The 26,213-nt window shown below is 40.1% G+C and overlaps 1 protein-coding gene and 1 long non-coding RNA gene across 7 annotated transcripts in view; one reads left to right on the top strand and one right to left on the bottom strand.

Annotated features, from left to right (window-relative positions):
* LOC117807395 (B-cell scaffold protein with ankyrin repeats-like) overlaps positions 1 to 5,328 on the top strand; it is a 34,686-nt gene extending 29,358 nt beyond the window's left edge. The window contains exons 12-16 of the mRNA XM_034676676.1: positions 2,986 to 3,049; positions 3,241 to 3,270; positions 3,503 to 3,582; positions 4,943 to 4,977; positions 5,093 to 5,328. Coding sequence (XP_034532567.1) covers positions 2,986 to 3,049; positions 3,241 to 3,270; positions 3,503 to 3,582; positions 4,943 to 4,975 — 207 coding nt within the window. The 3' untranslated portion in view covers positions 4,976 to 4,977; positions 5,093 to 5,328. The remainder of the gene's footprint in view (positions 1 to 2,985; positions 3,050 to 3,240; positions 3,271 to 3,502; positions 3,583 to 4,942; positions 4,978 to 5,092) is intronic.
* The window catches only part of LOC117807396, a 67,675-nt gene that overhangs the window by 28,773 nt on the left and 12,689 nt on the right, over positions 1 to 26,213 (bottom strand). For 3 of the 6 annotated variants that reach the window (XR_004629964.1, XR_004629963.1, XR_004629959.1), the window contains exon 3: positions 1,020 to 1,077. The exons of 2 other annotated variants lie outside the window; for them this stretch is intronic. This is a non-coding gene — a long non-coding RNA (uncharacterized LOC117807396). Of the gene's footprint in view, positions 1 to 1,019; positions 1,081 to 26,213 lie in introns of all 6 variants that reach the window. One more of the 6 variants, XR_004629961.1, reaches the window with a different exon arrangement.

The raw sequence follows: 26,213 nt of genomic DNA, 5'->3' as shown, positions 1-26,213 counted from the left end.
ACACCCCATCAAGAAAAAAAGCTGCTCACTGATTGGCAAAACCGAGTGAAAATGTCATATCTGCAGCAATATTTAGATAAGTTTAGACCGAGCAGCAAAGTCTGGCCATGAGATTTGAAGTCAATGCGGAAATGTTAAAAACTGCAGTTCATCAAGTGCCCCCTTGAGGCTGGCTCCGGAAGTACCAGATACCACGTACACACCAATTCAAAAAATCTGATCTTTACAGCAGAAATAAACATGTTTACAGCCTGGAACAAAAAATGAATGTTGTCTGGATAGCTCATTTCTTGATCTGCACACACTGTACGGGGTGAATTTCTTCATAATGCAACAATTTCGAAAGAAATTAAGATTACGAGTCTCCATTACGAGAAGCACAGCTGACTTGATTGACAGGTGGGAACACTGTAGCTGTTGGCGAGAAGGCTCAAAGTCCGCCTCTTTACGTCACAATCGCTTGTCAGTGCTTCAGAAACAGATGGGTGACGTCACAGATACTGCGTCCATTATTTATAGTCTATGGTTTAGACAGTCTACTAGTTAAGATGAACCTTATGTCTCTGTGGTGCAACCAAACAACGACAAAACTTACGTTACAAACTAAGTAGTTTCAACGTATGGTCTAGGGAGGTCTTCACACTCTGACTTAGGACACAACTTATGCAGAGCTGGTGCAACAGGCCACTGGTGTTTAATAGCTGTCTACTATTGAATCTACTCCTATTTGTTTTGCTCCTGCACCAAAACATCAAGACAAATTCTTTGTTTGCTGATTCTGATATGAGCCCAAACAAAAAAAAAGGATGAATAAACCCACTACAATGACTTTTAGATACAATCAAACCAAACTAAGGGCAAGCAAACTTCCTAAATAAGGTGTGTTAAGTCGAGGGATTAGACAAAGCTAGTAAGTGCTACATGGACCTAAAACACAGAACATAGAGGCGCAACACTTCATACTTAAAGGTATAATATGCCACTGTTTAAGATCACAGTAAAACAAGGTCTCTACATACAGTACACTGAAGGGTTGATGAGGAGGGAGTTGGGACATGGAGAGCAATCTGAGGACACCTGCTGGAAGGAGACATAATTACAGGGGTACCCGAAAGACACGTGGCAAACCACAGAAGTAAAGGTACAATATAAACTAAAACTATGTAGTCTCCATGACAATAGACCAAAAAAATGAATATTTATTTACACTAAAGCCCAGAGCGTCCAGCTGTCTTAAGAGGCTTTTTTTCATACAGCACATGTTGAAACATCACAGTAGAGAAAAAAATACAGGTGTAAGTCATAAAACTGACGATGGCTGAATTCCATTTAGCTGTTTCATTGTTAATGTTATTAGCAACACCTGTGCTGTTCTGCTGACTCGTCAAAACTGCAGCTGGGGAAGAGCATTTGAAAGTCCAGAGTTGTAAAGGGAATTAAACAATGCACCCAAAGGACAACTAGAAAAATCAAGTATATTCGGATGGTGTTACAAATGTGTGGCATTTAGAATCCTACTGAAGTAACATTTTAACTTTGTCTCTAATCATGTTTTCCGTCTATCTCAGCATTAGTGCTTTTATTAGAGAAGAAAATGTCCACTTGGGACTGAGATTAATATTCTGTAACTATTATTGGAAGAAAAGAAAACTCCTCTTGCTTGATAACTTACTTCTCACGGCCAAACTTCCCAAGCAGAGTTCTAAACATCACCTGCTCTGGTTGAGTGCTAAAAAGACTCAGCTTCTCAAACCTGAACACAGGCATTAACATTCAGTCTGAAGAAATAACCAACCATGTCGCTAATGATCGCATTTTTATACTCAAGCCATGAAGAGGCCTCAGTTTAAGAGTGACACCATTTTCATGTCAGTTAAAAACTCCACAGTGCCTTTATCAATCAATCAATCTTAATTTGTACAGCGCCAAAGCACAACAAACGTTATCTCAAGACGCTTTTACAAACACAGCAGGTCTAGACGGTACTCTATGTTAAATTATTAACCAAGATCCAACATCAAGACAGGATGAGACTCGATCTAATCTCATCTTAATCAACTATGAGCATTGCACCTCACAGTATTTAGCTAGTTACAGCAGCAAGAAAAAACTTCCTTTAACAGGCAGAAACCTCAAGCAGAACCAGACTCATGTTAGACAGACATCTGCCTCGACTGAGTTGGGTCTGGAAAGAAGGATCGAGGAGAATAAGTGAGAGAGCAATGATAGTGATGAGATGAGTAGTAGTAGTAGTGGCTGTTGCCGCTGGAGTCCAGCACCTCCATACCAGCTGGAGTCTGGAATGTCCACAGCAGGAGGACGTCTACAGCAACTCAGAGGAACCTTTAATGACTTCATGTGTAGTTTGGTAGTTTTATTCCAGAGGCTGTAGGAGCTGAGCCCTTCCAAATAGTCAGTAAAGAACAAAACAAAAAGTACTTTACATAGCCTGTATTGTTGTTTTAGACCTTTGTTCATCATGATCTTTTTTAGGAGTTTAAAGCTGAGATGTCTCTTTGGTGAAACTGCTTACAACTTCCAAAACAAGCCGACTAAAACGATCTAATCACTGCATTAACCTTTAATATAGTTTTTCATGTCCATAATTTGATGTGAAATCTGAATTCAAAAAGATACTAGTAAATGTTGCTGTTGAAAAAATTGAGTTTTTAAACAGCAGTGATGTTTAAATTTAACTTAATTGTTTAAAGCTCCTGTGAGGAGTTTTGGACTGGTATCAAAAATGCTGAAATAAGCAGTTAAGCCTCTGTGTAAGCTAAGAAAGCAAACAAGTCCATCAAAACAAGGTTGATAGTTTCTATAAATCAACACAATCAAAGTAACTCCCAGGAGCTTTAAGTTCAAATCATGTATGTTCACTGCATCCCCAAAAACTGTTTCCCCTTATAATCGAATTATTTGTAAATCAATGGAGGTTTTTGGCATGTTGACCTTACAATAAAAAGCTGATCTTTGTCTCTGCAGGAGAAGCCGAGTCAGCTGAGAGCCAACACCATCAACAAGAGAGAGGTTGATGACAGTGTCTACGGTAAATACACTCCATCCTGGGTATGCAGGTTAAACTCTGCTGTCATCACAGAGAGGCTCCACAGAGCTCAGCTTTTCCAGGAAATCAAATTAATCGGATTCTGTGCAGTAAAAGTTACAGAGGAACAAGTAGCAACCTTCCAAATTAAACTGTGTACTGCAACTGTTTTAAAAATTCCTCTCCCCCTACAGATAGAATCAACGCTGCCCATCAAACGCCAAGTGAGTCTACAAAAACTTATCTCAGTGTGCAGAGGAAACCTGTGTTTGCATGCCTTTGTAGTTCCCCGGTTGCAGTGGTGGGGAATTAATCCTCGGGGAAGTGTTGCTTAATCAAATCCCCACTGCCTTGTTTTGATCTAGTGAGTTTCAATTGCACTAAATGGAAGCCTTTCATTTTCTTTTAGTGAGCAGTTCTTTGTCAAGCTGAGCATGTTGGGTAATTTCTCTCCAGGTGTTGCAGTGACTGGAGGTCGAAGAGGCAGCCAAACAACGGAGGCTGATTTTGACAGCAAGACGCTTAAAGGACAGCATGTAAGTGGACTTGAATCCACAGAGGAAGGCTTGGCAGACGTTTTGAAATATGTATTTAAGTTTAAATGATGCTGTGGCCTCAATACGGAGAGAAACTGAGAAGGGGCCGGACATGCCTCCGTATGTGTGCTAGTGTAAATAAAACTGATAGAAAGTAAGGTGACAAGTTAAAGTAGTAAGTGTCCATACATTTGAATAATTTGGAGAAAAAAAGCACAGTTAGTACCAAATATAAATAACATAACGTGATGTTAACGGATAAATGTATTTCAATTATGGCTCTCAGGGTAATATGCGATTAAGGATGCTTTCCTTTTAAAACCCTGTCCCATTTTGTCCCTTCCAGCACACCATAGTTAAGCCACCCTGTTTCCAGCTGTCATCCTGATAAAATATAACAACACCACTGTGTTCTTGAATGGCACAGCTGGTTTTCAAAAACACCCTAGACAGCACAGCGGACAAATCAAAAGTCATATGTAATTTATGTAAAACTGAATTAAAATATTAGCAAGCTACTTTGAGTTTGAGCTACCACCTACAGGAGCAGCTAATCAGACAGATGTAAGAAGGAAGTTGCTTCACAAAAGACAGTCGGGCACAATTTGAAGTGCGTGAATATCGCCATGGACATGTGGATTAAACTAAATCGAAGAAGTTAACATTGCCTAAATGGTTGGCAGCTGACTGCACAACATTGTGGAAGTCAGGTCTACATCATGGGGATCAATAGTGTCACATATACAGGATACAGGATATAAAACAGAAACAGTAACCAAACTGGAACTCCTGTCTCATTAACCAGGGATCATTTGACTTCAGTGAGTGATCAACATTATCTTGGAATCACTGCACAACTCACACTGTGTTGCACTATTGCATATTTCTGAATGTGTGACAGTGTTATCCTTTAAAAACACATGCAAATAAACTCTGTATTTCACAGAATGTGCTCTTTCAAGCTGTCTCCTACTTGTGCAGCATTTATTTGAATATCTCAAAGTTGAGATAATAAAGGACATGTCATTGTAGTCATTTGATTCCCAAATCAGGACATTGCTGTGCATTGCTTTATATTGTTAAGATTGACTTGAAAACTGTTTTGAAATGCAAAAAAAAACTATTTTATTTAAATATTAAAGATGCAGATCATCACGAATAACTTTTGGAATTCTGCGATTAATTGCAATCGCAAAAATTAATCGTTTGACAGCCTTATTTTAATATGTTAATATACACCTCCATGGCCAAATGTGCAGCCATGGCACTCTATAGTAACAATGTGATAGTAATCAAGTTATGGTATAAAAGCATAAAGCCTAACAAACCCCTGAAAAGCCACTCTCTGAATGTTTTGCAGTTAAACTTCTTCTCCAAAGCTGACAAGAGATAAAGGTAAGACTGAAAGTGATTGAACATCATTAATTTATAATTTTCACTTAAACTAACCTCCTTTTTCAGATTTATACCGGATAATTAATAATGTGGTGTCATATTTCTATATTATCAGGCTCAACAGCTCTACAAAGAAACACTGCTTCCTGCAATTTTATCAATCAAACACATGATGTATCATTTTATAGAAAGTTTTGTACCTCAAATTAAAAAGAGACCTGATTTGTTCTGATTTTCATGCCTCTAAAGATATTGTCTAGTAGTTTGTGGTTTAAAGAAGTTTCACATCTTGTTGAATTTGCGCAAAAAAATGATTTTTAGTGTCACTTAGATTTGATTTTGTTAAATCTGACATGTAAATGTTTTTGTAAATTGAAAATAAAAATACTCATTCATGTTTCATTCACCGAAGTTTTACAAAATTTGGGTCCTGAATCTTTTCAAATTCAAATCTAAAAACTTAACATTAATTCATATTTTAGTCATAATAGGTTTACATGGGGCTGTTTTCAAAGGCAGAGGAATCAATCTCCTAGCAAATCTTAGCTTGAATAACCTTCCACACCTTTGCCTCTAGAGGGCGCCCTATCGCTAAATATATCCTCCACACTCACTGTTAAGAGCAACCACAGACATCTGGTGAGCCTAGAAGCACCTGCTGACCTCCTAATGGGTGGAAGGCGTGCTATGAGAGAAAAATGTATCCCTATATGTTTATGTGTGTACATGAAGTGTAAAAACACTCATGCAGCAGGTGAGAACATCAGGGCAGGGATTCCTGCTGTGCTTGGATGTAACTGGGAAACAGGTATAGTGTTTAATCTTAGATTGAATCAGCCAGACTTGCAGGGATTACTCGACAAAAAAACACACAATTTAAATAAATTGTTGACGATAAAACTATCACTGTGTATGTCACTGGAAAAATTATAAAAATGTCCAGTCCTCTAAAACTCACAGTGCAGGAATCTGTGTGAAACTCAGTTCTGCAAGGATATTTCAGAAAGAGCTTTCATGCACTTTTAAATGACAACCATTGAATATCTGGATTATAGATATTTCCTGTATATACTCGTCAAAAATCTGAATTTGCTGTGATGTACAAAACTATTCAGAAATTGGCACAGATGCACACGCTCTTTCTCACACACACACAGATACCAGTTTGTTGTTTCAGCCCGGCCTTCGCCTGAATGAATGAATAAGAGCTGCATGGGGAATTCAGTGAATGCACGGCTAAACCGAGCCCAGTCTTGAAACCCGGGCAGAGGCTGAGCCATGTGCCAACAAAGCAGCTGGGTACACGCCGGGCACATTTTTCTGTTCAATCATGCTCTTTGTGAATAATATGTACTAATACCGTCCCTACTTAGACCTGCCAGTTAGCCTTTGGAGATGATCCGGCTTCAGGACCCCATGGCATTTGAGGCATATGTTTGCCTGTCACCTGCTGGGTACATTTCAGTCCGTGCGTCAGGCGTGGCCACAGAGATAGGCCTTGATTCTTTATGTATGCAAATATCCGAGCACCGCCACAAGGAATGATTCCCTATGCAGTTGTAGAGAGACGAGCAGAGAGGGAACTACAAACCGAACATACCTTCATATGTAGAGACAACAACATACATTACTGCTTTTCAAAGATACAGAAGTAAAAAATCTAAATTCTAAATATGATATAATTGAGTTAGAATTATTGTCTATATAGGTGCATTTATGCAAGTACTGTACTGTTGGGGCCTTTTAGCTGTACTAGAATATTAGTGAGACTCAGTACTCCATGATAAAGAAATCCTCACTCCTCCTATTCTACATTCTTATTCCGTTACTTTTTTGTTGTATTGCAACTTTATCTTACGTAAAGGATTTTATAAGAGCATACTGGTCTAAGAACCTGCTTTCATCCTGAGTTAATTGTTTCAATTTCATAGCAGTGCTTTGTCTCTACAGCCTCTTGCACTGTGCGGGACAAGCTGTTATTATTCAGTAATTTCTAAAAATAACACACCTCTTAAAAAATACTGTCCAATCCCGTTTTAATAAACTGTATAATGTTTCAATAATCCAATCATTTGCGTCTTTCAGATTCTAAGAAGACGTGTTCCATATTAATCTCTTGACTTGAGCAGCTCACTGTACACAGGTATATCTCACTGTTGCCCAAAGCTCTTCTATAATGTGGCAGCTTGGCCTTCCAACTGAGACCCAAAATGGGATCATAATTGACATTTTCTACCATGTTTAAACAACAACCTGAGTCTTAATATCTATTTGAAAGAAACTTGTAATCAATTTTAGAGACCTACATTGTCTGTAACTCTTCATATCTCAGCGATGTTCTCCAATCATGACCGACTGTGCTCTGTGAGAACCTCCAGCAAAGCTCTGTTGTCAGTAACAAAAACTTGACTTAACTAAACGGGACCGTGCATTACCAAATACCCTGCATGTTGAATCTGCGTACCATTTTAATCATTTTATAGAAGCATAAAGGTGTTTCAATTCTTAATTCCAGTATGTTTGAAGTTGATTCTTTTTTCGTTTTTAAACCAAAACTGATGATCGGTAATTACCTGCTGCAGCTGGCTGACACCAAAAGGATTACCAATAGATTTTTTTCCATGTTGGTAGCTTCACATGTGTATCATATGCACACCTCAGAGGAAGAAAAATGTATGATTTAGTGAGCAAAGACGCATACTCTGAGAACACACCAAAAATAAAGAGCAGCTCTGACTCTTCAGCTGTCTTCTTTTTTTATTTATGTACTCCTGTGCATGCAGTAATGTCCTTTTCATGTTTGAGTCTTCATTCAGCCACTGAGCTGTCAAACTCAGCATACTCACTGAACTAATGTCAGAAGTCCATGTGACACTCATGTCACTGACGTCGTTGTGGATCAGACTGTGAATGTGTACAGAGACCACATCAAACAGAGCAGATAGGGATACATCTGCATGGCAGCAAGCAAGCTACTGTCCCAAACATGTCACACTGTTAAAATGAAAAAGCTGCGAAAACTCAAAATTTCAAGGCAACTGTCTGCACTAGATGTTTGAGTTTTGACTAGAAATCTTACATTTGAGCCAACTGATTAGTTTGTGTTGAGGTAACTTATCATTCATATGTAGTGTAACTTAAAGTTTTGAGTTCTACGTACTAAGATGTAAAAGTTGTGCCAACTTATTATTGTTTGTTCAGTAAATGTACCTTTGTTACTGCAGGTTACTGCACCATTTTCCCCCTCACAAGGTAGCTATCTAATATTGAAGGCGGCTAACTATTGGTAATGACTGTGCCTTATTAAACTAACTAACTAAACAAATTAAAGTGACATTAACCGGTAATCAACTCACCATCAATTGACCAACTGTAAAACTAGAGTTTCAATAAAATACTCAAACAAAATACTCACCTTTAGGGCGATAAAATCACCACAGGACAGGAGAGATGGAGCCACGTGGGAAATTTTAAGTGTGCAAGACCCCTGTAGATTTGAGTTGGAGACCCCGTTCTTTGCCTGAAGCATCCTCAACAATTTTAAGTTGTCATTTTTACAGTGCATTAGCTGGTGAAATCGTCGGTCTTCCACCTCTAAAAAAGGTGGATCATCACGTGCTGTACAGTAAGAGATGTTGTCCTCAATTGCTTTAGCTTCGGTTCGTCTCTAGTAAACATTCTGAAATGCCTGTAGAACCTGCATCATGGCACTCACTGTCTTTTTGGTGTTAATTCTAGCTGCAGCTACTGCTGCTTCAATATATTGTTGTTGCAATGTTGACTTTGTAGGTGACTTAAAAGAATCACACAGGTGACGCCATTTTTAATGTCATATATATATATATATATATATATATATATATATATATATATATATATATATATATATATATATATATATATATATACACACATATATATATATATATATATATATATATATATATATATATATATATATATATATATATATATATATATATATATATATATATATATTTTTGGTCTTTTGCCTTTATTAGATAGGACAGCTGAAGAGAGACAGGAAGTGTGGGGAGTAGAGAGTGGGGGAGGACATGCAGGAGATAGTCGCGCCGTGGGTCGAACCGGCGACCTCTGCGACGAGGGCTATGGCCTCTGCATGTGGGGCACTTAGACCACTAGGCCACCAGCACCCCACATTATGTATATTTTTAACTCTTACCTTACCCACTTCATCTTTTCCCATGTCATCCATTGATGCCTCTCTTTTTGTGCATATGTGTAGTTAATTTCTTTACTGATAGCCTCATAAATAAAGCACAGACAGGTGGTGTCTCAGGTTAATGGGACCAGCGGGACTTAACCAAAACAACAAACCAAAATAATTTGCTGAAAGACACTAGAATGTTCACAAGGGTAACTACAAAGTTAGATGATTATTTTCTGTTTTTCCCCTATAAATGACCCCTTTCACAGTTCACAGTTATCTGACCACATGACAAAAAAAAGAAATGTGTAGCTTCACTTTGGTTCCTCTTTGGTACTTCATAGATGACAGTTTTATGTATTTACTATGATACAGAGTCGCTGAAATTCTCTATAATCTCAAAAAACTCCCAGTGGGATCTCCTCTCCCTCTCTATTCCAGCTGCATGCTTGGTCAGAGAGTGGAGTGACAGGATTATACAGTCAATGCATCGCTGATACTGTTATGACACAACTCTGAACTAGTCATCTGCTGAACCCTTTCGTACATCCAAGTGACACTGCTGGTTCCACACTGCTGCAAAAACACTCATGAGAGCTCAGACAGTGGGATAACTTATCAGGGATAACTTGTCTGCTGCGGGAGCATGCATAAACACGACCATTCAGAACTCCTCCATTATGCACTTTGGCATGCATGTAACAGACACAGAGAGGGAAAAGACACAAGTACACACACCTCCCCTGCTTGCTGCCTCCTCTCTCCGGCCGCAGGATTAGGGCAGAGGATTGTGCACAGCTGCTCCCCAACATCCCTTGATAAAAATCAGGCAATTTCACAGTCAGTGGCATTCTTTCATCCCCTAATCCACACCCCCCATACAGTAAAGATGAACCTGACTGCGATGAGAACATGCTGTTCTAAGCTGACCCCCCCTCCCTGAGGTCGATGTGGACACCTTCGATGGGGTATAGAGACATTGAGCGCTTGAACTGCAGGAGTTAGACAGAAGAGTCTGGTTCGATACTGCATGGTGACCCTTACTTCCTTGTCCACTAATTAGCTGATTCAGTATTGAGAAAGCAGTCATTAGACTTGCTAGCAAGGATTAATGCTAATACTGAGGTTCCATTAGAATTTTAAAGTTTTAGTGAATGATGGTTCTTTGCATAGAGGGGAAGTAACTAAGTCCAAATACTTGGTTACTCTGCTTTGCTGGTCTTCATGTATGTGGTATCAGGTACTTTACTGAACTGCTGTTTTTTGTAACCTTACTATTTTCCTGCTTTAATTTCAATACATCTGCACTAGTCCTTTAACTCTAATAACAGTTATTTTTACTTTGGCTTTAAAGGGACAGTGCATGTAAATTGTAATATTTAGCAATACTGATCACCCCTCTCATTGGTGAAGCGATGGGCTGTTGAGGAATAGAAGCTTGGTGATGCTATTTAAGTACTATCCTCCATGTGACAAGATTTTAACATCAAAAACATCTATCAATACAAAGTATTATACGCTAAATTATAAAAAGGCGTGCATAGTGTATAGTTAGTCTGTTCTCTGCTACTGTAGAAACATGAAATTGATAGATGGCGGCCTCCATGGAAGGGGACCCACTCCTATATAGATATAAAAGGCCCATTGTAAATGAATGCTGTTGCCTCACATTAAGAAGGTTCCTGGTTCAAATCCCTGGTCGGGCAGGTGCCTTTCTGTGTGGAGTTTGCATGTTCTCCCAGTGCATGCGTGGGTTCTCTCCGGGTACCCCGGCTTCCTCACACAGTCCAAAAACATTCTTACCAGGTTAATTGGTCACTCTAAATTGCCTGTAGGAGTGAGTGTGTGCGTGAATGGTTGTCTGTCTCTACATGTCTGCCCTGTGATAGGTTGGCAACCTGTCCAGGGTGTACCGTGCCTTCTGCCCAAAGTCAGCTGGGATAGGCTCCAGCCCCCCTTGACCCCTAACAGGATAAGCGGTCAAGATAATGGATGGATGGATTTTAGATAAACAAAAACAATACAATTTCATATTCAGGTGATTCTACACTAATTGAAACATAGATATGAATATTATTTTCTATGTCCACTAAGTCTGTTCTTCTAATTGCCACTAAATTCTACACACCGCATCTTTATAAATTTGGGGCAAGCAGTAGGGGTATAAAAAAGTATAAAAACTGCAGTTCCCTGAGTGTCCACTTGAGACTTTTTACAAAAGCCAAGGTACACATAGACTGCAAATAACATTGATCAGTCTTAATGACGTCGCCCATTGGTTTCTGGAGAGATGTTATGAAGCCCAACGATGATGGTTGCCATTTTGGAAATGCAGACTCAACCTAACTTTGGACGGTTAGAACACGCCCACCTTTCAGTCAAATCAGCCACATCCTTAATTTGGTATATTTATGCATACGTTTTATCCTTAAGTGTTCTTAAAGGATAAGTTATAAAAAAATGACTCCTCATATCATGTTTTTTTTTAAAGAGCTATTTAGACAACAACTTTTTGAGCCAGGCTGTAAAAATGTGTACTTGGGCAGTCGCAAGTGGACACTGGGGGAACCCAATGTTGCTGCTTGAGGAAACCAAGTAAGAGCCCATGCTTAAATTTTCACAGATTTTTTAAATCAAACATGTTTACAGCTAGGTACAAAAAACCTTTTTGGTTTCCAAAGCTCATTTAATTTGTGACAACTGCTGTCCCAGGGGTTGATTCCTTTGTAACTCATCTATTTTGATTATACAAAGGCTAATGTGTATAATTATGCAGGATGAGGGGCGTCGTTGATTTGACTGACAGGTGGGTGTGTTGAGGCGGTTTGCTAAATGGCAAGGTTATGGTCTCAACTCCACCTTTTTGCATGATTGGAGTTCAGCAAAGAAATTAGTCAGAGTCAGTTTTTCCAATATAGTGACCACCATCTTTGGTCTTCATGACACCTCTTTAGCAACCAATGGGTGTTGTCACTGAGGCAATGTCAATGTTTTATACACTTTAATTTGACAGTCATCATCAAAGCAAATTTCAACTTACATGGACGAAACAATAACAGAGAAAATATAATTTGTGTTGTATAAATCAGTGCATAGCCAACTTAGCATGACACAAATTAACTGATTAGACTTTAATAGTCTCTTAAATGTATAATGTTCTTTAGAGGGCGTCTACGGTCTCTTTTGCATAAGTGTATACTTCAACTTGAGAAAATGGGTGACTTTTGCTTTTTTTTTTTTATGTAAAATAATTTTTTTAATTTTTTTATTTGGCATTTGCCATTTATGACTGAGCTAAACAATTTTGTGCACCTATATAAACAGCCAGCTCCAGTCTCGACAGAAGTAGCTATTATTTATAAAGAATTTAGTCAATGCATTTCCTTGGTCACTGCTTGCCATTATTCTTTATAGCTTCCCCCCAGTTTGAAGTCTTTCACTTCACCCATTTAGTCCGACCCTGACCTCCATTTGCAGAACGATTCTTCACCAAAGTTCAAACAGGGGACAAAAAGGTACTTCACTGTGAAAAAGGGGAAGAAAAAAGTATGAATCAAAAGGCAAGGAAATGGAATTCACTGTACAAACGTCGGGAGAATTTCAATGTCCGCCGAGGCACAGTGGAGCTCTGTTCAGTCCTCGCAGGCTGTGGGGTGAAAAGAGCAGCAGCCGCAGCAGGGTACATCTATTCTGACAAGTTCCTACACACAGTGAAAAGCCTGAGCAAGGTCTGTTTGTTTAAGCGGCAACAGAGCCAGCGGAAGGATGCTGGAGCTTTAACGCGATAACGGGATAATTTTATGGTTTTGCTTTTAGAAATGGAGGTATTCAGGTAAAATTAAATGTTTCCTGTTTGAGCTTTAACAGTCCAGGAATCTTGATTAATATTGGATTTTAAAATAACTACTTGTGTCAAGAGACATATTTAATATGTTTTTTAACACTGTATATTTTCTCTGTTAGAGAGTTATGTGATTTGACTTTAAAAAATTTAAATGAGGGCAGACGGGTTCTAGAAAGATGGGAGCAACCCTCGATTAACATTCCAGGAGTGGAAGATCAAAAGAAGTGAGAAGTACAGTAATCTGTTGATAAATGACGTGAGAACACAGAGTTGCAGTTTCTCCCCTCCTTTTAACTCTGATTTATGCTGAAAGTTCAGAAATTCTTCTCAAAGAGGGCATCACTTTGTCTATATTTCAAACTCCTTTCCACAAGCATTGCTTTGAAATGGTTAATGGATGTAGAAAATATTAACAATGGGATTCTTTTTTTATCTCAGAGGTGATATTCTGGTTTCCCTAAACTGCCTCCACAAAGGTCAAAGGTCAGGCACTGCGCCATTAGGAGACTCCAAAAAAAAAAGTCTTGTTAGTACCAGGAGTTTGAGAACAATCTGTTTACATTGCTGTTATTGTGCTGCTGCTAATGATAATACAGGCTGTCTGAAACAAGTTTATATGATGCATTTTATTTTGGAATAAACCTTTTGACTCGTGCTTAAAAATATAACTGTGTAAATAAAATGTATTAGCAGAATAAGTAGTAATGATGAGTGACTCTTAACTTCTTTGATTTCTGTGTGAGTTTTGTCCAGATGGTGTTGCTGTTTTAATTGACTAAACTCACAGAGTCATTTCATGTTTAGTGCTGTTACACAAACTCATCATGTCCATTCGGTGCTTTTTTCTGTAACTGACAGCCTCAGTAACAATCTGCTTCCTCTATATAATGCATTTGGATGAAGTTTAAAGATTTAAGCTGGTGTCACCTTATTTTCTTTTTAACCCTCCTGTTACCCTCAAATTTACTAACATCTTTTATCATTGGGGTCAATTTGACCCCAGCAATTCAAACCTCCAGAAACTGATTGTTACCTAGGTTTATGTGTCAGGTACTTTATGTTTCTTTGTTGACTACCTAAATAGCCCTTTAAATAAAATATATTTCAAGCATAAACACAATTTAAAGCATTCAGAAGGACTTTATTTGTAAAACTGAACGTCAAACTGCAGTAAGTTTGTCATGATCTCGTCGGCCCTGCCTTGTTTCTATGTTATCAAAACGTATGACACAGGACACATCATTGTCTTTAGAGACATGGTGGCTGGAAATATTATATCTCAATCTAAAGGTTGGTGGTTTGATCCCAGCTCCTGCAGTCACATGCGGAAGTGTCCTTGGTTATAGAGACATCAATATCATCCAAAACAATCAAAACAAATGTGTGTAAAATGTTGATATTTTATATGTTATATACAGCTAAAACAGCCTGGGGTCAAATTGACCCCATGGAACACCAATGCGTAATTTTTTTTTAGTGAGCAGGCGGTTTTGTCAATTAGAATCCCGACAGGGTGAGCAAAGACCCTTCTAACCTGCATAACCAACTGCTCACCAAACATTTGATTTTAAATGATTTATTAATTCAAAAATTATTTCTTTATACTGCTTAAAAAATAAAATAGACCCTCCAAATACATCGTTAGTAATGCTTCCATGACAGCAGAGTCCCATCAGCCTCTTTGCGGTTTGAATTAACATTATTCGCTCATTCGCTTACGGCTCTGTTACCGTCGCCTGGATTGCAGGATGGGATCTTGCTCGACTTTTCAGAGATGGTTGGATCCAGTAGCTCTTCAAACTGCTCTCACATCTTTGTCTGGTAACTGTCGTTGTTTCCCCAGTCTTAAGATCAGCCTGAGATGGAATCTAACATTTTTGCCACAGTAGAGTTGACAAGCCTCCTTTGATATGATGTGCTACATCAGGTTGTCCCTAGCATCACTTTTGATGTCGAAAATTAATCGCTATTGTTATGGGGTTTGAACAACCAGAGTCAAGTATTTAACGGCCTGGTGATACTTGAGAAGGCCGGGTAAAAATAATAATATTTAATTTAAATGACTCACAAATAAAAGGTTTCTTTACCTGAGTGATTTCTTACAAACTGGGTATTGTCATTTCAAGCACTTTCCACGTTCATTGCTGTTTTAGACCTTTTCATAGGATTTTGTTTTTTTACAAATATATATTGTTTCTACAATATGACTACATATAACCTATGAGTCCCTCAATCTGAAGCACTTTGGAGACATTTTGTTAAAAACTTTTCACCAGTGCGTACACATGAATAGAGACTGTTATTTTATATTTTTAAAAAATATCTTGAAGATAGTAATATATACCATCAAGGACCTAAGAGGTTGCATTGTGTATCACAACATATACATTGTTGTTAAGACATGGAGTTCTGCTTGGCAATTCTTATTTTTCCCTATTGAGATCCAACAAAAGACTGAAAAAGTAAACAAGCCCATTGTGCTTCAATATTTACTCAGAACATAAGCAAACAAAGTCCTTACACCCACAATGCATTGTGCTGTCAGGTAATATTGCTGTGTGTATCAAGAGATCAAATTGTCGATGGAAATATGTCTCTGCATGATAATCTGAACAACAAAGACAACAGCCAACGCAAAAGTGGTGCCACAGGTGATGCTAATTCACTCGTGCTCCACGTTGGGGCTTGAACACTAGAGAGAAAAGCTGCAGTGCTTTCAGGTTCCCTTCAATCCATCTCCTCTTTAATGATGGAGAAACAGCAGCTACATCCTCCTGATTGATGTTAGCGGAGGCCGGCAGCACCAGGATGATCCTCTTCACCTCTCCCCGGAGCACGCCTCAGCCTGGCATCTGCTAAAGGGCACAGGTACGCGGTCCTGTGCCCTTGTCCCGCCCCCGTCTATTTGATCGGGGGCCAAGAGTGACCCCGCTGAGCCTGCCAAGAACCCCTGTCTGCGGGGCCCCAGGCAGCGGACTCAGGGGCCCACACTGGCTCCTCTGCTTTTTGAGGCTTTGGGAAGATTAATAGGCCTCCTCCGTGGAGCGCCTTTGTGAGGCAGCGCCCAGGCGTGTTCAAGCTGTTGGGTTTGCAGGAGACGAAAGGAGCAGCGGCTAATTCCTCTGCAGGTCAGTTTGTCTGTTGCTACTCTGCATTTTCAATGACTCCGAAAGGTCACATCCGCACTGGATAAGCCCGTGCAAGGGCCCCACAAACAGCCCCAACTTATATAGAGATCACATGGCTCTATACTTTATCTGATAGAGCTTGCCTCATGTTCAATTCATCTTTATCAACGCTGCAATCCCGACCCAAAGCTTCTGGTTGCACAAATTAACACATAAGATGATCCTGCAGCCACAGCTGAACAATCAAACACATCCACACAATGCTGTTTACTACCAGTTTAATTTGGATTATGGATTAATGGTCAAATGAATGACAACACACATGCAAATGTACATATCATATTTGCACAGCCGTTTTCAACAGAGGGTACTAATCATACACAAATTCATGGGTCACCACGGCTTTGTCTCATGCAAACTCGAGCCCTGCAGATTTTCAGCGGGGATATTTTATTTCCTCACAAACCTGCTGCAAATACCAAAACCCCAGCCAAGAAATTCCTCAAATGTACTTTGAACTTTGAATTTAACACCCGGAGAAAATGTTTTTTGTGCTAAAAGTTTCTGAATTTTATGCAAAGGCTTTTGGCCTGAAACCATTTTAATGATTTTTCTTCTCACTTGGTTGCAGGTGAGGGCCTTTGATTCTTGTCATGTCACGCCTCCAATAGTGCATCCACCAATAACACTCTCTCTTACCCGCTCCCTCTCCCTCTTTCTCACCCACACACACATATGAACACATGCACTTCTGGCTGCTCCAGGTGCCAGGGTGTGAAGGGATCAGCCAATCCCAGCTCTCGTCTGAAGCTGGATGGAGGCCATCGTGTTATTAAAAGCTACGGGTGAGCTTTGCTGCTCGCTTCTCCTCTGCACTCCAAATGCTTTATGAAAAAATAACTTATGAAGAAAAAACAGCTTGGGTAGTGGGTAAGCTTCCCAACGGGAAAAAATAAATGCGAGTTTTCTGTGAGTTGTTTAATAAGCCAACGCACTGAATCACTCTCAGCATCCATTTGCACAAGCTGATAAGGAATCAATTTATGGGTCATCATTGAATGATTGATGTCTCCATCTCGCTGCTCTCCATGTCCAATGATAATCTTCAGTGATATTATTTCCATAAACATCATTATCAGACAGAGGCGTACTGTCCCCTCACTCAGGACTACTGGGAGAGCTGAAGTGCCTTTGATGAGATGAGATCACATTTTAGAGGGAGCTGCCTGCTCTTTGCCTGTAGCCAAAAACAGCCTAATTGTGTTTTGTCCCATATGTGAATTATTATTAACGACGATTCATTTACTACACTTCCTTTGCCAATTTCCTAAATTAAAAAAATACCATGTTGAGATTTACAGCACGCACCCCCATTTTCAGCGCCGGCTTACGGTGTCACCATGGCAACTTCCAATCAGCAAGGATGGCGGAGCCTGCCGGCCGTGTGTTTGGCGCGAGGCTCTGAGAGGCGCAGGTGGAGCACATATGGAACAATGGCCCAGTGAAAAAAAAAAGAGAAACACTCTGCCCGCCTGCATGTGCCAGCAGTGCCCATTTTAATCCCACCGTTACCTTCTAGTGCTCTCTGATGGAGACGTTCTGCGGCAATCACAGCCTCAGACTGCTGCTGGGTCCATGCCAGCCTTTGCTTGACAAAGCCAGACCCAGTGTGCTTTTGTAAAACAATGTCTCCAAGAGTCGTGGATGCACCAGCTCTTGATCACTTAGCGTAAATCTTCCTCACTGTCCTTTACTGGAACATCACTGACCTTGACGCCGGGAGATTTTACTTCCAGATAACACTTTTGGGATGTTTTTGTTTTTTGTCTAATAATCACCCTACTAGTTGTTTTACTGTATGCTACTGCATGGACGCACTTACATACATTTAGACTTGCTGTTAATGACTTTTGTGCCTCATATGGCTAGTAATTGGGATAGTAATGTTATGGAAATCACTAACATGTGCAGTAAATAAATCAATCATCCAAGGGGCCTTATCTATCACTGCACATTTAAGCAGTCAGCTCCTATGTAGGTTAATTAAAGCACAATGGCCAAGGAGAGGACCTGGCACCCATCCTGCTTCTGTTTAAGTCTTCTCCAGGCCCGCTGGGCTGCAGCTTTCTACAACCAGATGAAATTTGCCCATTTTATCCACCCCCATCCCCAGCTGAATACATAAATCATCTGTAAGGGCCTCAGCTTCGACCCTAAATTCCATGAACAATGGCGTTTGTCCGCAAATGCCACACATAATTGCTGGATAGTCTTCAAAGCAGAAATCATGTTTCTTTGCACTTATCTAGGGGCATATAGCGCAGATTTTTGTGACTCACTTCATCTGGATTTGGAACAAATCAATTTAGATGTTGTGCCACATCCAGCACGGTTATTGGTAAAGTGTGCCACTAATGATTTGCTTTTATGTTTGGTCTGAGCAGTTAGATAAGAGTGACTGGTATCGGTTTGTAGGGGGAGGTTGGTTGGGAACTGCAATGTCAAAGTTCAAACAAAGCAGGTCTCCCAGAACTTCTAAAACACATTGACTTCATTTAGCATGATGAGTATTGAAGGGAATTTCAATTTGATAACCAGCATAACATTACATTAACATTTGGCAAATGTAACAGTCAGTTATGAGTTTGTCTGACAATGTCTTTGACAGCGTTTTGATTTGAATCAGGGCTTGAAATTAACTTTTTTTACTTGGTAGCACTGGTGCTGCCAGCTTCAAAAAGTTGCCAGCAACACTATCTGAAAACTGCATTTGCTTCATTTTTTTAACAAAAAAGCTTGTTGCTTAAACAGAAGGTCTTAGTATGCCAAATAAGAGAAGAAATGCATCTCCTAGTTTCTTATTTGCATAAAACCTAAGAGTTTTCTTCTAACGTTTATAGCCTCTGATAGCCTTACATACATTCTGTTGGAAACATCTGGTTTATCGAAAGCAAAGCTAGTATTAACTTTAAGTTAGTTTAACAATCTAGCCAAGGGCTAGTTCGTTATCTTCAGGGATTAGAGTTCACTGTCTTAATGACAGATTTCTTTTTCTGTCAAATATTTGTATTGAATTTTTCCGTTTATGAGGCAAGTACAGAAAAAGGAAAGGACATTTTAGATGTACAACAAGAAACAACTACCCAACGTAAACAACTCATTCAACCAAACTTATTCACACCACAAGAGACAAAATGGACAAGACTTACAATCAATACAATCAATTGTCAAAAAGTATTAACAAGCGGAGAAATATTAGAGCAGAGTGGGAAAGAAAAAGGAAGAGGAGAGAGGAAAAAATAAAAAACAGAATCAACAACTCAAGTAGTTCATTGGTTTTCAAATGACAGATTTCTGTCAATTGCATAATCATTATGGCTCTGAACAGTGTCAACCAAATGAAGGAGCTGATAAATGTTGAGCATCAGTTCATCATACTGCAGTTGTTGCAAGGAAGAAAAGAGAGAAGATGTCAAAAATGTAATGTCCGGTGATGGTGATGGTACTCAGCGGACTAAGCACAGGACTTTTTGAAGAGGTCTAAGTCACTCTACATTGGTTGCTTTGGAAGGTTTTAGGCTGCCAGTAAATAAGGAAACACAATTTAAAAACTCAATCAAAATGAGCTCAAACTTTATCAGCTGCAACATTACATTACAAAAATTTGATTAAATAATGTAATACATATCCCAATACAGGTCATTTTTCATTATAAATAAATTTTTTATTGAATTGGGGTGGTGGGGCGTTGTTTCAATTTTCTCGACTTGTATTAATGGAATAATTATTGGGTTAGCTTGTAACTTCTGTAGCCTCTGATAGCTCATCATACATGTGGTTTGTTAGCCTTCAGTCGGGCTGTGACTTGATTTTGTACACCTCTGCTAACCAATGTTGGCTTTAATGATAGTGTAGCTACAAACTATGTGCTTGCTTCCTGATCATAAAAACGTCTTATTAGTTTTTGAATCTGCATGCTGTGAAAATGGGGGTTATTTTCCTATCCAAAGAACACCAACATCATTTGTATTAGCTCTGTCACAACTAAAATTAGCAGTTTTAGCGGACCGTAGAGAAGGTTGTAAGCTGATTTGAGCATCATCACGATCATCTCTCTCACCTGGGAGGATCAGAATGGAGACACCAGGCCAAAGCAACTCCTTTAGGCCCTTGGCTGTCACTGATAGCAACTGTATCTCATTATCCTCTTCGTTTGGGCCACGGAGGTAGCGGCGACCGTAAACACCACCCTCCCATCTTCCCACAATGGGCCGTTCGCAGACAAAAGACACCCTCGAAAGCTTGAACCAAAGCCAACAGCTCTATTCATGTTGCCATGTATGGCAGATGTCTCGGTGAGCTTATGGTAGGTTTCACATCTATGTTGCTGAAACTGACAACAGCAATGCACGTCAGTGTCTTGAGGCATCTGAAATGTATGAGTGGTACAGGTATTTTATTCGGTCAGCAAGCAACTTTTTAAGTTTGTAATATCTCTGCCGCGCAGAATGTTCTGCCTTCTCTTAGCATATCGTTAACTTTCTGTGTTGGTTTCTCTGTGATGGAAGATCAATTGTCTTCTAGGTCACTAAGAGTCTTTGATCCCAGCTTAAAATCCTTACAGAAACAAAGTTATGCTGACATGTGGACGGATAGGTCGAAAAACTAATAATGAATCAACAATTCTGATAATTAAATGATCATGAAGGTAATTTATCAATCAAATACACTTCTTATTTCTCCGCCTCAGGCTCTCAAATAAAATATTTTCTGCTTTTCTTTGGCTGGTATTGTTTTTAGATACATATTTGGGTTTTATCTGTAGGTCAGAGAAACAAAGAATCGACAGATGGGCTCCAACAAATTGTGATCGGTATTTTTGGGTGTGTGGTAGGTGGTTGGAAGAGAGCTTGATGTCTTTCCAGATCCCTGTTGTCCGTATGTTTTTATAGTTAGTCTATTCCTGTGGAGAAAGTGTACTATTATTTTTTCCTTTTTACTGTATACATGAATTAAAGTTGTTTCTTCATCACCGTTCATGTTTTTTGGGAAGATTTTTCTTTAAGCACAATCAGATGTAATAAATTTAGAGAATGAAATGGATGTAAACACTCTAACATTTGTTCTTATTTTTCAGACATTTCTCTTCACCTAATAGCTAATTAGAAAAACACTTGAAGCAACACACATGTACAACAGTTCCTTTGTACAATATGTCACACTAACAAATCACATTAAAGAACAAGGTTATCTTGCGGCAAAATCAAAAACTAAACTTCAAAACTTTGTATTTCTGCCGGTTGAGTGACTGCGTTTCATCCTCCCTACAGAGTGTGTGACTATGAAAAAAACGACAGACCTCTACAACACAGTTGGGTCATTCATATTAACAAGTAGCCCGGTAAGACAATTAGAAAACAATGGGTTCATAATCAGCACACAGTGAAACATCTCCATCAACAACCTGAGCCATTATCGAAAGCAGACAAATCAATCATTACTGAGTGTGGCACTCCTGCTTTCATTAGAAAATCATATAGATTAAATGTTAATCATAGCTAACTCTATACCAGTGGGCCTCTGCCAACATGACAGATGGACCATTAATGAGAATAACGAGGAGATCTTAGTCTATACACGGATATGGAGATGCAACAACAAGCATAACACCACACTTGGCTTCCAAAATACTGTTATTGAGACAGAAATAGAGGAAGGTAATCAGTATGCATATGAAGAATTGCGTCCTTTTCCTGAAGTCAAAGGCGAGCTTATGTGTTGAGAGTGTGTGAGATCACTACAATGTGGATGCAGGCCTACGTGTTTTAAGATGTTTTCATAGTGGGTGCTGCCACAGGAGACGGAGGGAAATTGGTGGTAACACCTGTCACACACATTCAGCATCAGATATTAGAATACGTCTCTTTTGCTGGTCTGTGAGAGATGAATAATTACTCTTGTTTAAAAAATCTGCCTATTAGCACTAACCAGGTTATATTGGACATCTGTCTCAGGAAGCTGACTGATATAATTGGCTGCCATCATACTCATTCATTCTATAGCAGAGCACACTGGCATGACAAGCATTGAGAGGTGTTGCAGCTATTCGCTATGGCTTGGTGATGTAGCTCCCACATGTCAATTTCATAGGCGAGTCAAATGAAATTGTACAAGATGAAAGTTGCGGCAAAAACAGAACGCATATGTCCATGCGTGGCGCTCAGTGGCATGTTATTGGCACAGTGTTTTCATCAGGTCTGATAACATATGTTTAGAACTCAGGAGGCTTTGGGCAGGAGGGAATAGCGCGGCGTTTGAAGTCAACCGCCGCATTAAGCAGAGAAGCGGCACAGTTGTGTGGAGATGCTCTCTTGTTCAAAGGGATGGAAGGAACCGCTCCGGGGAGCGTCCAACATCAAGAGCTGACCCCGGCACTGTTTCCCGCTACCTTCTGCCATGCGTCCCGCCGCCGTATGCTGTGATTCCCAAAGACCGGCAGGCCTGTGCCATCTGGCCTCACTTCGGATTCCCCGGACACATATTGGGAATCCAAACTATGCCACCTCCCTACCTCTCCCTTCCCTCTGTGCTCTCTCCCTCTGCGTCGTCTCTACGCCTCCACTTCATCCCTGCTTGAGTGTTGGCTCAAGTGGAAGGGGTCTGCGCTCCAAGTGATCCCAGTTGCCCTTTTCCTTTTTAATCCCCTTGTGATGGGATCCAGTAGGAGCCCTTTTAATACAGAGGGAAACAGTCGATAGTTTTTAAGATGAAGGAAAATCCCCAAAGGGTTATCCACTGAGTGCAGTCTGTGTCTGTTGTAGGGTGCTTGGTTCGGAACATGACCTTCAGATTGCTTTTTTTCTGACCTGACTGCTCTTTGAGGGAGCCTCAAATTTCAGTCCACTTCAGCCAAATTGTCAAGATTCACACAATCAAACACCTAAAAATACAAACCAAACACTTCACGCTGGTATGCTGCTACAAATCTTAACCAACCTTCCAGTTAAAGCACTATAGAGACACACACAAAGACAGAGAGGCCCCAGGAAGCAAGCAGAAGTGGGCAGTACAGTATGTTCTGTAGCACTGCCACAGATTTCACACTCTTTTTGTGTGTCTCTTTCCCTTCCTCTCCTCTGGGCATGGCCTCAGTGGGGAATTCGATTCCCTAATAACTGGGGAATCAAAGTTGGACAGCACCACTGCTGAGAATCATAAAGGAGGCAGTGGAGTGGCTGGCCATTCATTCATCCAGGCCCATTACAACGTAGACCAGATGGACACTGCACGTCACCGGGTGACATCTCAAGACAGCCGCGGCCGCCTGCCTGCCCGGCTTCGAAAAGATGAAAGTTAGGAGGGAGACGGGAGGCAGGTTGCGTCAAACAGAGACAGATCTGATCAACAACTGCACCGAGATGAAATCAAAGTGGTTGAAGCATGTGGCGTGAGGCATCTGGTATTCTAGCAAACAGAAGCTAACGTAGCTGCCAACGCTTTTGGGGAGAGTAGCCTCCCCCGCTCGGCGGCCTCAAGCCAGTGGAAATGCTACCAGCTTGTGTTTTAAATCCACAAGGGGTGTATTGTTTGGCTGTGCAGTTTGATTATTTGTTTGAAATTTATTTTTTAGGATGGGTGAATTTTCTCCAGGTAGTGGAGACACGAGACAGAAATGTGAAAAAAAAGTCCTGAGCTGGATTCAAACCAGGTAATCATGTTAACAAAGTAGACTGACTTAAGACCCCCAGTCTGACAGGGTGCCCCCTGCAGTAATTTCCGAACACAAGCCCAAACAGTAGCTTATTTATTTAAAGTAAATCAATAGCAAAGGTGACATTAGGAATTTGTGCTTGCTGGAGAAATGCCAGTACATCTGCTCAAATCCTGCACCATGCAGCGGTCGCCATTATCTGATAACAGGGTTTTAAAATGGTCCTGTGATCTGTTTTACATCAGCAAATATTGCATTTTCATTTGTCCCACTGAATTCATACGAAAAAGTAATCACAAAATCCCAGCCAATTAAAGCAGAGATGATGTAATGTGGGTTTCAGTGCTGTATAACAACATTATGTATGGTGTATCTGTGTACATCTGGACGTCAGTGTAAAGACCCTGTCAAGGCCTCCTGGCATTGATTTTACATTTCATACTACTTCCTGCATAGAGCACCGTGAGCATCTGATCCCCTAATCTCAGAATGCCAGCTTTCACTCAATGTCATCTGCCAATGAGCTGCAACCAGGCGCCCATCCTGCCTCTGGCACCAGAACTGCACCCATCCAGCTTGTGTGTGCTAATACCCACCGTTGCTAGGCTACGACGAGAGGAATCAAATTTAGGTGGCTTCCACAGCTGCGCTGTGCTGTTGTGCACCGAGGGATATACATGGCAGCGTTCCCAGTATGCACCTGGATGGAATGAAACAGGAAGAAGTGGAGAAGTCTAATCTACTAGGTACAGTAGTGGCTGTCTGCTCTGCGTTTGCCCCGAAAGTATGTCCGGAAACAACAGGAAATCAGGTTTCATTATGGATTTTTTTAAAGAACCCTTGTCGTGTTAGCCAGGTCACTGTGTGTTATGTGTTTTAGTGACAGCAGGAAGGTCAGCAGGGAGACTCAAATTGTTTGATCAGAAAAAAGCAGCTTTTTATCTGGAAACTGTTAGCTTCTGGGCTTATTGCAAGCACTTTCTAAAATGGTGCTATGAGGTGTTTAAGCAGGCCAAGCGATAAACAGAAACATGTGTGATCTAGGAAAAGCTGGAGGAGTCTTGTGAAAACACAAATCTAAAACAGTCTGCTTTTCTCTTAGTAATGCTGCTACTTTTAAGCTTTGACCTGTCGTACTTTACAAGTGCTATAATCTCCTCCTCTCTTAATCAGTTCATTGGATCACTGAACACCCTTTGCACAAATGTGTGAAACTACAAAGTTTTCAACAATAGGGTGAAAACAGTCCCTCCAACATGCCAAAAACCATAAAGGGCTTCTCCACAGCTGACTTCCTGCATCTTAGTTTGAATGGACTCAGTGAGCCATGCTGCTCAAACATTGTTAATTCACTGGATTCACGCAACTGTAACAACATCTTCACAATCATGTTTGGAGAGAGTTGTGTGCCAAAGGCGGAATTATTAGATCTTGAAAACATGCCAGGCTGACATTATAAAAAGAGTCATCACAAAGATGCCTTAGTTAAACGAAAACAGTTCAAATCTCACATTTCTTGGCCTCATATGACAGCGGGCCACGGTGAGTATTAAGGCCTTTAAAATTCAAAGTTTTCCATAACCCTTGAAGGAATTTGGGGAATAGAAATTCTCACTTTCTAGAAAAAAGTTATTTGAGAAAATGTAGCACCGCTCTAAATGACTTATAGCAAACACAAGGTCAAAGCTAGCTACTAGCTTATTCAGCATTAAGGCTTAATCCAGGAATCATTAAGGCTTAATCCAGGGATCATTAGCTAGCTAACACTAAAAATTTTATTTTACAAGAGGAAACGATATGGATGCACTGATATGTCGGTTAAAGTAGGCTGAGGGTAAGGAATATTTTTAAAAACGTAAATCTACATTTTCTCAAACTTTCTCCACCTCTCCCCTTGGGCTCACGTCGCTCACATCCTCCTTCCTTGTTCACTTCTTAAAGAGACACAAAAAAACAACATGGCTGTGAGTGTTAAATAAGTGTTTATTCCCAACAGAAAGCACAGTCCTGTCAGTCGATTGGAATGGTTCAGTTTTGTAGCGTCAGACCTCGAACATTCCACATTCCGCTGCAAAGTTCATTGCAGCTAAATGCAGCAGCATGACCAACTTGTTGCAATATCTCAAACAGAGGCATGCAGCCGAGTGGGAGAAATGTGTCTCACAACGAAACTCACAAGACTGCTACAGCCAGCAAACACCTGCTAAAAGAGCACCCAACATTTATCAACAAGGATTGGGCTCTGGGAAGTGTCTGCCTCCAAACAGCTAAGTTCCCTGATGATCACAAAGGTGAGATAATCGGTCAGAGGCTAAAAACTTGTTTCCAGTCATTTCTTTGTCTTCTGTAGTCTTTTTATCCTTA

The sequence above is a fragment of the Notolabrus celidotus genome, chromosome 23, assembly GCF_009762535.1.
Source record: "Notolabrus celidotus isolate fNotCel1 chromosome 23, fNotCel1.pri, whole genome shotgun sequence".
In the NCBI taxonomy this organism is placed as follows: domain Eukaryota; kingdom Metazoa; phylum Chordata; class Actinopteri; order Labriformes; family Labridae; genus Notolabrus; species Notolabrus celidotus.
The sequence above is the reverse complement of the archived record's forward strand: the minus strand, read 5'-3'. Positions and strand labels throughout refer to the sequence as shown.